Source organism: Fragaria vesca, linkage group LG1 (assembly GCF_000184155.1).
Source record: "Fragaria vesca subsp. vesca linkage group LG1, FraVesHawaii_1.0, whole genome shotgun sequence".
In the NCBI taxonomy this organism is placed as follows: domain Eukaryota; kingdom Viridiplantae; phylum Streptophyta; class Magnoliopsida; order Rosales; family Rosaceae; genus Fragaria; species Fragaria vesca.
This window is the reverse complement of record NC_020491.1, coordinates 752,241-763,965: the sequence shown is the minus strand read 5'-3', so window position 1 is coordinate 763,965 and position 11,725 is coordinate 752,241. Positions and strand designations below refer to the sequence as shown.

General features: G+C 39.2%; 4 protein-coding genes across 4 annotated transcripts in view; 2 read left to right on the top strand and 2 right to left on the bottom strand.

The window, feature by feature from the left end:
* Positions 1–975: 975 nt before the first annotated feature.
* On the bottom strand, positions 976–3,379 carry LOC101309761 (40S ribosomal protein S12-like). Its single transcript, XM_004287071.1, has 5 exons — positions 3,344–3,379; positions 2,877–2,910; positions 1,829–2,135; positions 1,570–1,635; positions 976–1,454 (listed from the first exon to the last, which is right to left on the bottom strand). Exons 2-5 carry the CDS (start codon positions 2,882–2,884, stop codon positions 1,395–1,397), a joined length of 441 nt encoding a protein of 146 aa, XP_004287119.1. The 5' UTR covers positions 2,885–2,910; positions 3,344–3,379; the 3' UTR covers positions 976–1,394.
* A 929-nt stretch (positions 3,380–4,308) lies between these two features.
* On the top strand, positions 4,309–5,777 carry LOC101309475 (protein RTF2 homolog). Its single transcript, XM_004287070.1, has one exon. It carries the CDS (start codon positions 4,429–4,431, stop codon positions 5,554–5,556), a length of 1,128 nt encoding a protein of 375 aa, XP_004287118.1. The 5' UTR covers positions 4,309–4,428; the 3' UTR covers positions 5,557–5,777.
* Positions 5,778–6,800: 1,023 nt separating this feature from the next.
* LOC101309185 (probable CCR4-associated factor 1 homolog 7-like) lies at positions 6,801–8,087 on the top strand. The gene is made up of 2 exons (XM_004287069.1): positions 6,801–7,027; positions 7,125–8,087. The coding sequence occupies exon 2, from the start codon at positions 7,182–7,184 to the stop codon at positions 8,004–8,006; it is 825 nt and encodes a 274-aa protein (XP_004287117.1). The 5' UTR covers positions 6,801–7,027; positions 7,125–7,181; the 3' UTR covers positions 8,007–8,087.
* Positions 8,088–9,079: 992 nt separating this feature from the next.
* LOC101312577 (trafficking protein particle complex subunit 5-like) overlaps positions 9,080–11,725 on the bottom strand; it is a 2,940-nt gene continuing 294 nt past the window's right edge. Inside the window, exons 3-9 of the mRNA XM_004288661.1 lie at positions 11,356–11,444; positions 10,908–10,971; positions 10,443–10,520; positions 10,165–10,241; positions 9,996–10,062; positions 9,807–9,914; positions 9,080–9,514 (exon numbers count right to left, since the gene is read on the bottom strand). Of these exons, the coding sequence (XP_004288709.1) occupies positions 9,485–9,514; positions 9,807–9,914; positions 9,996–10,062; positions 10,165–10,241; positions 10,443–10,520; positions 10,908–10,971; positions 11,356–11,444 (513 nt within the window). The 3' untranslated portion in view covers positions 9,080–9,484. The remainder of the gene's footprint in view (positions 9,515–9,806; positions 9,915–9,995; positions 10,063–10,164; positions 10,242–10,442; positions 10,521–10,907; positions 10,972–11,355; positions 11,445–11,725) is intronic.

Below are 11,725 nucleotides of genomic sequence, written 5' to 3'. Positions count from 1 at the left end.
AAAATATGAGATATAACGTGTTAAATAATATCTGAAAAACAATGGATGAGTTGACTTTGACTCTCGAATTTAGGTGATAGACTTTTAATTGCCTCCAATATCTCCTTTACGTACAATTAACTTTACACAATTCATTTTAATTTACCTAGTGACTATATAAAAGTAAAAGTCATATCAAGGAACAATAAGATACAATAAAAAATGCAGTAAAGGTGAGAGCAATATGTATTATGTTCATGAGCAAGAAAGGTTAATTTCACATGAGCAAGAAAGATAGATTTCGTGAATAAGGTAATGGTTTTGAAATCGTTGATCCTTTTTACAGGCAGTAACATTTCCCATGGATGAAGGTTTCAAATGAAATTTAGGCTAGGTAGGTTTCAAAGTTCGCTGCTTCGGTCGTGAAATACCAGCTATGCAAATAGCAGTAGCTCATTTCCATTCAAAGAATGCTGCACCAACCGGTTTGCTAAACCCTCCCTATACATAGTGCAGTTAAACTTCCTAAAAGGGTCCAATGACAGGACTCTACTGCCCGGTGAAAGAGTCACGAAATCGAAGCGAGTTTTAAGCCTACAAACAGAATTGTTTCTGGGTTCATCAGTCCCAATTTACATCACATAGTTCAGACGAGAGCCATGGAAGGGGGATTTGAGGCACATAGTTCTATGTTGGTTAAAACGAACAAGGACAAGAAGCTCTTGTCACGGACAATATGCCCATAAAGAAATGATAAGTCATAAACAGCCCAAACCATATTCAAGTTAGACCCAAGTGACACTTTTGAAACGCTCAACCAACTGGATGAGATGTGGTATCCAGCAAAAGAGCGTGTTCTTTAGGACCAGTGGATGAAACGAAAGCTTCTACAACATGTTGCAAATGGGGTACCTTTCCCCAAATTATTGGGAGGGTAGTAGGTATACTACAAATGTAGTTCTGAATTTCACAGATACCAAAGCATGATAACACAGAACCATACTGATATCTACAAGAAGGGTAGTTGAAAGCTAATGTGCTACACAAGTATTCCTGGTGTAGATTCAGCCAGACTCAAAGGGCCACAATTCCATCCAGGATGTTGCCTAATCAATCAAATTGCAATGAATCCATGGACCACAATTGATGTGCTAAAGTCAGGGGATAGGAACAGTTATCCAACTCAAATCATCTGCTTGGAAATGAAAGATGAGCAAGATACCAAGGGAAACAAAGATTGGTAATACTAATGAATCCATAACAAAATTATCACTCCAAAATATGATGGTTTGAGAATCAGAAAAACATGTTATAAGTTGGGACAGATGCAATACTAAGGAAGGTCCATGACTATCTAATAAACACCACCCCTAGTAAAAAGGGCCTCAATGTCCAACCTCCAACCTCTTCCAGGTTTAATGGGACTTCACATACTCCTGAACAACATGAAGGCCTTCTGTATCTTCACCAAAATCCTGTAAAACAATAGACCCCAAGGTAAGTAAACAAAACCACAAAAAGAGAAATAGCTTGGAGAGATAACAACTGGATATATACCGAATTAACACACTCAAATGAATGTAGTATTACCTTGACAACAACGCAAGAGCAACCAACAACCTTTCTTGCTTTTCCTTCAGAATCAATCTTGCAAAGCTGTGATAAGAGAGAATCCAAATCAACATAAGCTAGGAAAGTAATAATTAAAAGTTGGCACATAGATCTATTGGCAATGAAAATCAGGTGAAAAATAAATGCATTTGATTATAACTAATCTGGAACATAAAATGGCAAAATAAGGATGCATGAAACAAGTACTTTAAAGCATTAACTGAATATTTCCACTTACCCCAGACCATTCTCCAAGAGTTTTGGCGCTAGGAATTGTCATTAGGTTAACATTATGCTCTGCGCACAGGGACTTGACAAGCTTCACATAATCAGCCTGGTCGCAGTCCTCAGCCAAAACGCACAGCTGTGCAGCATGCTTCTCAATGACCTTGGCAGCTTCATGTAGACCCCGTGTAAGCCCACCATGAGCCAATGACTTCCTAAGCACAAGTTGCAATGCTGTCATGAGGTCCATGGGCTCACCTAGAGCTGGAGCAGCAGCCACAGCCACAGGCTCAACAGTAACAGGAACCTCAGCTTCATCTCTGTATAAGCAATGAAAAGAAAGAGAGTTAGATTAAACATAGAAATGCATGCCATATATCAATCAAAAACTATAACAGCACTCAGTGAAATCCAAACTTGAGAAACCAAGAAAGAAATCATAGCTCTAAAGTGCAAGTTCAGATCTTAAGGACTGACAGGGAATGTAATAACTTTGCACAACTTGCAAAAAATTCCAGTTTTCCTTTCTTCTTTAAGACAACATGGAATGCTAGATGCAGAACAAAAGCAACTATCGTATATCAGACCAATACAATAAGTCAGCAAACTACATTTAAACATCCCGTCTGCTGAACTGATGAACTGACCCAAGCAAGAACAAAAGCAACAGGCCTATATTAGAAAGGTAACTACATTGACAATACTAACATTAAGCCATTCTGTGTGCAATCCCAAAACATAGATACAGAACGAACACAACTGGCCTATGTCAGAACCATAGTCGGAGCAAAACTAGCCCTTTAGACTTAGCATGCGCTAGTTTTAATGACAGGCCGAAACTAGATGCAGGTATAATAACACAACTGATTATTTTCTCACAAAAAATAAAAGTAGTGTTCATAATTCTCTGTCGTTCCCAAACCAGGACTCTGAACCATCACATGTCTCACATAACAATGCCAATTTTAAAATCGATGTTATAAAGAAGACTAAGTATAATTTTATGTATTCCCTAACTACATTTAATGAGAAAACAATAGCACAAAGAATTGTCCACGTACCCTGACATCTTGCGGTTTGTTGATCTCAGATGACCTGTTCACAGTGGAATGACAGCAAAAAAAACAATGTCAAACACCTCTGAAACCATTACGAGGTAAAGTCCTCATAACAACTTAACAATCGAAACCCAATAATACTAATAACAACAACAATCTAACAATACAAACAATAATGACTTCTGACTCAGTTTCTATGTTACTAATCCAAATTGTTACTAGTTCCCAACCAACTCATCACCCAGTTCGAAGACAGCACAAGCAACCCAGAACGTGTTAACTTTAGTGCTCAAAAACCTTATTCACAATGAGATTTAACAGTTTAGACTTTGAAATATTCCTAAACATGTTTCTCAGTTTCATACATATTTTTCAGTGTTCACAGAAACAGAGATGTAAGCAAATACAGTAATGAACGTTAAGTAAAAGGAAGACTATAGCGGGATGAAGACAGATAGAAAACGGCGGACCTTGACGGAGTTCGGCGGAGGCACAAATGTGAGGCTTTGTGTAGGAGAAGTAGGACGGGCGCCTTCTTATAACTTCACGAGAAGAACCCTAAAACCCTACTGTCAATTTACTATCATACCCTTCACTTCATTCTGTTTTTTTTTTTTAAAATATTTTTTTATATTAGCTTTTTGTTTTTTGTTTTTATTTATTTATTGAGAATGAGCAGCTACTCATTTGCGTTATATTAACAAATTAATAATACAACCACTCTGTCATTATTCCGACCGACGTCCATGAGAGTACCCAAATAAAGTCATACAACCATACTAATTTTTCGTCGCAAACGCACAAATCTGGAGGTCTCCTCAAAACTGTTGGCCACAAATTTGGTGAGAGTTGGGATTTTAACTCTTAACATGATAGCTCGACCAACTTTACCACATCATGTGACTTTATACTAGCTTTTGTTCACAATATTTGAATTTCATAAGCCCCATTACTTCTTTCAAGTTATGTTTTCATGTTCAAGCTTGTGATTGAGTTGTTTACTCTTTCCTTAAAACAAATAGTTATGACCATAAAAGTAAATTGTACGTACCTCAACCCTTAAGTTTTTGGTAAAAGAATTTGTGTTTTCATTCGACTTTGTACATTTGTAGCATTTGAGTCATGTATTTAGGTAATTGTGGCAGTTTAACATTAACCGATTAACAACAACCTCTTGTAATATCATTACTAATCGATTCACGTGGTTCGTGATGATATTTAACCATGTCGAACATATTAAGATGCTAGATTGCTAGTGATGTTGAGCATAATCTAGATTACGACTAGTTTTATCTTTTTTAACTTCAAACATGTCTTTTGCGAAACTGATTTTGTGATGATACGAGTACTAATCTTTGTCCTTCTAGTCATTGGTATACCACTATACCGTATATCTTCTTTAAATAAAAAGAAAAATAGCGCGAGCAGCGCCACCGACCTCGCCTTGTATCTGACAATCACAACATATAAAATCCCCAAATTCCCAGCAATCCCAACCTTTTCAAAACCCTAATTCCCAATCTCACAAACCCTCCACCAATTCAAACCCATCACGATGAATCCCAATCCCCAATCCTTCCAAATCTTTCTCCAATCGCCAGACCTCCAAATCCCAACCCAAACCCTAACCCTATCCCCAATCCAAACCCCAACTCTCCACCACCTCAAGCTCTCTCTTTTCCCCCAAACCCTCCCCTCCCTCTTCTTCACCCTCAACGGCAAACCCTTACTCGACTCCACCCCTCTCCAATTCCCCCCTCTTTCAACCCTAATTCTCCGAATCAGAACCCCCGGCGGCGGCGGCGATGGCGGCGCCACCGGTGCCGAGTCTCGCGACTGCTACCTCAACATGTACGCGGAGAAGAAGCCCGACAAGGTCGACCCCTACGAGCAGAGGCTCTCGAAGTTTCTGAACTGCGCGCTTTCGAATGAGCCGCTGAAGGATCCTTGCGTCGTGGATTTGATCGGGAATGTGTTTAACAAGGAGGCTCTGGTTGAGGCATTGTTGGGGAAGAAGGTGCCGAAGGCTTTCGGACACATTAAGGGGCTGAAGGACATGATCCCTGTGCATTTCGCTTCGATTTCCGGGAAGGAAATGGAGTCTCAGGCGACGGTTAGTGGGCCGAGGTTTCAGTGCCCGATTACGGGGCTGGAGTTTAATGGAAAGAGTAACTTTCTGGCGCTGAGGAGCTGCGGGCATGTGTTGAGTGTGAAGGCGTTGAAGGAGGTGAAGTCCTCGGCGTGTTTAGTGTGTCATGTGGGGTTTTCGGAGGAGGATAAGATTGTGATCAATGGGAATGAGGAGGAGGTCGCGGCGCTGAGGGAGAGGATGGAGGCTGAGAAGGCGAAAACGAGGGTGAAGAAGGTGAAGAAGGTGAAGAAGCTGAAAAATGGGGAGGAGGAGGGTGTGGAGGCTGCGAGGTTGAGTGGTACGAAGCATGGGATTGATGTGAAGGGTGGAGAGAAGGCTTTGGCGAAGGTGGAGGGGAATGGGAAGGTTGGAAATGGTGGGGAGAATGTGAAGGGTGGGAGTAATGGTCCTGCGGTGAAGAAGTTTAAGGCGGTGGATGTAGCCCCGGCTAATGCTACTAAGGAAGTTTATGCTTCGATTTTTACTTCTTCGAGCACAAAGAAGTTTAAGGAGACGTATTCTTGTCGATCTCTCCCACTTGGTCGAAATTGATTGATGGTATGTAATGTGATTTATGGTCTTTCTTCCTGAATTTGTTGTAACTTGAAGTTCATCTTTGATGGAAATTTGCAAAGTTTGGTATCTTACATGCTCTCAATTTGGTAGCTGTTGTTTGTTAGAAACATAATCATTTGATGTACAATATTTGTTTGAATTGTATTGATGATGCTTCTAGCCTGGAACAAAATAATAAATAGCAGATGATTCATACTTCGTATAGTTACATTTTCAAACCTTTTTTTTCCCTCTACTTAAACTCTAACAACCTAACTAAGTAGCAAAAGCTGTCGATCTGTAAAGGACTAAAGGCTTTATACTGTAGGGGTGTTGAGCACCATTATCCTGTTCTTTTGATTGTTTCTATGTAGCTGTTCATAGTGGCAACAGGAGACCTGTGGCAGTGTGGCATACTTTCAGTGTAGATGGGTCAACTTGATTACGGTTCCTATATGGGTTATGTTAGCTAGTCATAGTTCAGTTAGGTTTCTGTCCTAGGTGCAGGGTTGTGAGAATTCTTGTCCAATTTGGCTGGATACATGTAGTACTGATTTTGGATTTGCTACAAATGATGAATGTAGCATGTTGTGCAGCATTGGCAGGGTCCATAATTTATGAACAACAAAAACAACAACAGCACCTAGTTTTAGTGCTAATGATGAATCCTGATATTATGACTGCTATCATGTAGATGAAATTAATGCTCCTGATGATGACAATTTTGAACCTAAGAACAGTGGTGTGCAAAGGATATCTGCAGCGTATGCAATGAAGTCTGAGTTGTTTGCGAGGACAGTTAAACTGTCATGACCTCAGTCAGCTAATCTATTGGGAGTTGAAAGAACTGGACCATTGTTATCTCCTTCAGTTATCTGGATCTTTCACTTGTAAATATTCACAAATAGGAGGCATTTGCTGCATTTCTGAATGTATAAAGGTGACGCTCCATTTTCTCAAATGAAACCAAATCCAAAAATATGACTCCAGAATTGCAATGAATGGTTCCAAGTTCTAACACACAAACCAAAATGATTCCTCTCTCAAGAAGGAAACTAAATACACCCTTCTCCGGGAGAGCGTTCTCCAATGTGGGAAGGGATTTCGAGTTTGGTATTCGAGACTCTTTAACTTAGAGAAAACGAAAATACGAAGTTTATACGAAAAAAATGAAGGGCAAAATGGGCAAGAAATGTCATAGTTAGGGCATATATAAACCCCAAGCTCCTCCTTTGGTTCTCTCCCATTCACCTCACTAGTAGCTATTCCTTGCTGTTCCAATGTAAGCAAGGAAAGGCTTCTCTCTTTTTTTACACCGTTCTTTCCCAAAACGACGTAAAACCCTTTTCAATTTAAAACCCTTTTCAATTTAAAACCCTCAAATCTCATTCAACATAATCACAAGGGGAAACCCTCGTTTCGCTTCAATCGTTGCATTTCTCAGACGCCCAGGTCGTCAATTGTCGAGGTGAGTTCTCGGAGTTCTTGATTTTGCGGTATTGATTTTCTAGGGTTTTCAGATATGGGTGTGTTTTGATTTTGGGTTTTATTGGATTCCTGTGCAGATTTATGGTTTTTGGCATTCTGGGTTTTGTTATCTGCTTCAATTTGTATCAAAGAAAATGTCTTTTGTGATGAAGAGTGATGATGTTCTTATTAGGGAAGTTTGGAATGATAATGTTGATGCGGAATTTGAGTTGATTCGGAATATCGTGGATGAATACCCTTATATAGCTATGGATACAGAGTTTCCAGGTATCGTTTCGCGCGCTCTGGGCACTTTCAAGAACAGCTTTGATTATAACTATCAGACCCTGAAGCTCAATGTGGACCTGTTGAAGTTGATTCAGCTGGGTCTCACGTTTTCAGACGAGAATGGGAACCTGCCCACCTGTGGAACTGACAAGTACTGTGTGTGGCAGTTCAATTTCTGTAACTTTAATCTCAATGAGGATATGTATGCTCCGGAATCGATTGAGTTATTGACCCACAGTGGAATGGATTTCAAGAAGAACAATGAGAAGGGTATCGATGCTCGTAGGTTCAGTGAGCTGTTGATGACCTCTGGTATTGTGCTGAATGAAAATGTGGTTTGGGTGACCTTCCATAGTGGATATGATTTCGGTTACTTGCTCAAGCTGCTTACCTGCAAAGACCTTCCAGACTCGCAGACAAAGTTCTTTGAATTGATCAATTTGTACTTCCCGAAAATTTATGATGTCAAGCATCTGATGAGGTTCTGCAACAGCCTCCATGGTGGGTTGAACAAGCTGGCGGAGCTGTTGGATGTGGAGAGAGTTGGCATTTCTCACCAAGCTGGTTCTGATAGTTTACTCACCAGTTTTACCTTCATGAAACTGAAAAACAATTTCTTTAGTGGGTCTCCTAAGAAATATGCTGGTGTCTTATATGGTCTTGGTATTGAGTATGGACATGGATCTCATTGAAAATCAAAATAGAACATATTATTAATAAAAATTATTGAGTTTTGTTAGAGTACAAGTGTGTGCCTGTTGCAAGTTTTCCCTATTCTCTTATGTTATATTTTCTGTTGTTATGTTTTGTTCTTCTGGATATTGAACTGCTTGCAGCTATTAGAGGTTTACTATGATTCAATTTCCATTGTCTTTCTTAGGGGTTTGCTCATTCCCAGCAGCAGGTGCTAATTGGAACTGCCACTATTTTCCTCACAATGCTTTTTGTTTTTATAGTCTTTGCTTTGGAACTGTTTCAACTGTCTGGTGCTTGTTTCAGGTTATCTAAGTTTACTGTATCAGGCCTTTAGTGTTGTATGTCCACCAAGTTTATAAGTTCCACAATGTTTTGGAAATTTAATCGGTTTTGTGCACCAATTCAGAGTGTTGGTACTGTTATTGCTAAATGGCTGATGAATCTAACATACTCTGTAGTTTCATACTTCATTCTCTATCTATGTTTGGTGCACTATTTTCTCTGGGATAGGATATCATTATCAGAGAATACTGTTGACAATGTGACTAGGATTTGCGAGATGTTGCCATGGTTTTACTGGTAGTATAAATTTACTGTTAGGTGTTAAACATTGCTCCTCTTTTATGTGCTTTTTGCAACTACTTGCTCTGGGAACATAAGGTTGCAAGGCCTCAACAAAGCTGAGTCCTGAACAACTTATTGTATCCCTGAAGCTCAGTTCATTGATGCTTATGATACATTTTAGAGAGGTGGATATAGGGATAGAAGCCAAGCATCTTTTTCCGTCTAGTGTACACTGATTAGGCACCATTGTTGTCAGCCTTTTTGTATTTCTTTGAGGCCCGGTGCAGGTCTTTAACATATTTGGGGAGGGAAGACCCTTTTTACCTCTGAGATTTGAGAAGGAATTACATCCAATTTAGTGTTTGACAAGGTTACATATATTTGGGGAGTGAAAATCCTTGCTGATCACAGCTATAAGTTAAGAAAGCAGCATGCTACTTGATGTCAGTTTGAGCTGCTGGTTAAACCAAGTAACCAACTATTGTTTGCTCTAAAAACAGTCGCTGAGCAGATGCAAATAAAAAATATCAGTAACAAGCCAACTCTAATCTTCCGCACCAACACAGATTAAATACATAAGAAGATATTGTGGTTGATTGAAGTACTAATCCACATTCTGCAGCTTAACCACAAGGCCATAAATCAAAGTTCCTACCAATAACAAAATTATACGCATCTGTAACTGTATCTTTCCTTGTTCTTTTTCTACTTCTCTCCTCATTGGATCACAGCTATGCTTACAAATTACAATCGTTGCTACTTTCAAATCAGCATCGCGAAATAGCTAACACAAGTATGATTCGAGGTGAAAAGTCACTTGTTTGACAACCCAGATGTGAGATCACTACTTTCAATCATAATAAGGGGAATCTTAAGCGAGATGTAAGATATGATGATTGTGGACTCAGCATCAACCCAACCTTGCTTCCCTTCGTAGTACCTTGCAATAGAAAAAGATTCATGAGAATACAAAAGCAAGACAGAAGTGGAACCTCAAAACCAAAGCTACTATATGGCCAAATAGAGTAAAAAATATAAAGAAATTGCACAGTTGGAACATCAAACGAGATCAAAATTGATGGACCTGCACATGTACAGGGCCAATGGACTATGGACGTACAATTCAAACGTCCACTCCCATCAAATCTAGCTGAAATGCATCCAACTGCCTATGCATTTGAAACTCCAATGTTTGTGTATGGAATGCTAATTCAGAAAAAGTTAACAGTCACCTCTTCAGCAAATTTTATCAAAATGGTTGTCCGAGGTCGCTGCTGACCTTCCACTGGTACGAAATGAGCTGTTACCACAGCTGGAAAACCAGCACCTTCCAAAACACCCTTCATAGTAAAAGACAATTACCATGACACCTTATAAGAACTGGACGAATTAATTGATAATGAAGAAAGAGTAGCACTTACCCTTACAATTCCAGCAACAAAGGCTCCACAATTAAAGGTTCCCATGTCTTTTGGAATTGAAATAAATCTACAATCAAAAGATGGTAAGACGTTAATGAAAACCGAAAAAACAAATTTTACGACACATGGTATAATTTCAAAGACTTCATTTTACTGCATAAACTGTTACCTGTTCACAAGGAGTTCCTTCTCACTAATCATGTATTCGTCTTCATGTTCAGTGCCTTTCTCAAGTGAGTCAGCTACCTAATTGTCATGCACCAAAAACCAGTTAACGCTAGGTTTAACTGTTTAAGTACATCAGAGAATTTCATGTGCATAGGTCGAACAGACATGCACCCGTATATGCATACGTGAATCAACAATAAGTCTGTGTGTTTGGAATTCAGCCATAAAACTTGCCCCAAATATGGAAAATAGAGTTTAAAGAAATCGAAAAACATTCACCTTTCCAAATAACACCTTCCATACTGTGCTATGCACAAAAGATAGGATACCCAATAATCGTGTCTCCCTTCTGTTTCCCTATAGCAAGACAGAATCATCAGCATCATTTGTGTCAAATTAAGCACCCATGCAGTCCCCCAGACTACACCCACAAATCACACTAAATCAATATTTAGTTTATTACAGATGATTAGGATTCTAGATTCCAAAACAAGATGGTGACATTGCAAGGTGGTAGTTCAAGAAGATGCAGAAGTGCATTAACGATTTTGTGCAATCTCCTTTAACCTAGAATTTTGTTCACAAAACAGCCAATGTTTCATTCAGACTGGAGCAACCTATGGATAGATGACATCTTATAAACCCAAAAAATGGACATCTGCCTTTTATTTCTTAGGTACTGCCAAAATGAAGTAAACAGTCCGTTATTCAAACATATTTCAGTTCAAGAACTAGAAGTCATACCTTATCCCTATGGCAAAGAAGCTCCAGAACTCGAGCTCCAACAGCATAGCCTGCATCTTCCAGCCTGATCCATCGTGCATAAATCATGTTGAAATTTGAAGCACAGAATTACTAAACTAGAACTGTAAAATAAGATGATGCAGAGCAAACAGGAAAGTCTTTGCTTTCTGTCACAACAAGTCCCAATATCCTTAATTTCTTCACTTAAAGATTTTCATTGAATTATTTGGCACTCAATTACCAAACTATAGTAGCACAGCAATCTAAAATAACATCCAAAACTCATTTTCAGGTGAAAGAGTAAGCTAGAGCTTAGAGAATACTGCATAAACTGAACTTCCATTCATTCACATTTGTCTAAGAAATCCAATGAAACCCTAAACTAACCATAGTTGAACCTAAATGAGCACATGACAGACGAAACCGAAATACCAAGAATGTGAATCACCTTCTTTCTAGCTCAGCAATGTTGTCAACTTGGGTCTGATTGTACTGCACAAGCTCAGAAAACAAGAACGCAAATGCACTCAAACTGACCTGAAACAAGCATCAAAACTCCAAAATCAATACACAATCCAAATCACAATCACGCTAACATTCAATCAAACTGATAAAAACCCAGGTCCCCTTCACTCCAATTCAGGTCAATTCAGTACAAAGTTTCGATCTTTACCCTAAATTTGAGTACCCAACAAACAGAGATCCATTAATTTCAAACCCATTTAGTTCAGATCAAGTAATTTGATGCATAACGAAACAAAAGTGTGTGTGATAGGGAGAGAGAGAGAGAGAGAGAGAGAGAGAGAGAGAGAGAGAGA

What these genes read in the sequence shown, in the direction of transcription:
- LOC101309761 (XM_004287071.1), bottom strand. An exon ending in CTCTTGGAGAATGGTCTGGG is followed by an intron (nt 1,636 to 1,828) that starts GTAAGTGGAAAT and finishes CTCTTATCACAG; the next exon opens with CTTTGCAAGATTGATTCTGA. An exon ending in GCTCTTGCGTTGTTGTCAAG is followed by an intron (nt 1,455 to 1,569) that starts GTAATACTACAT and finishes ATTGTTTTACAG; the next exon opens with GATTTTGGTGAAGATACAGA.
- LOC101309475 (XM_004287070.1), top strand. Translation starts at nt 4,429, where the DNA reads ATGAATCCCAATCCCCAATCCTTCCAAATCTTTCTCCAATCGCCAGAC.
- LOC101309185 (XM_004287069.1), top strand. Translation starts at nt 7,182, where the DNA reads ATGTCTTTTGTGATGAAGAGTGATGATGTTCTTATTAGGGAAGTTTGG.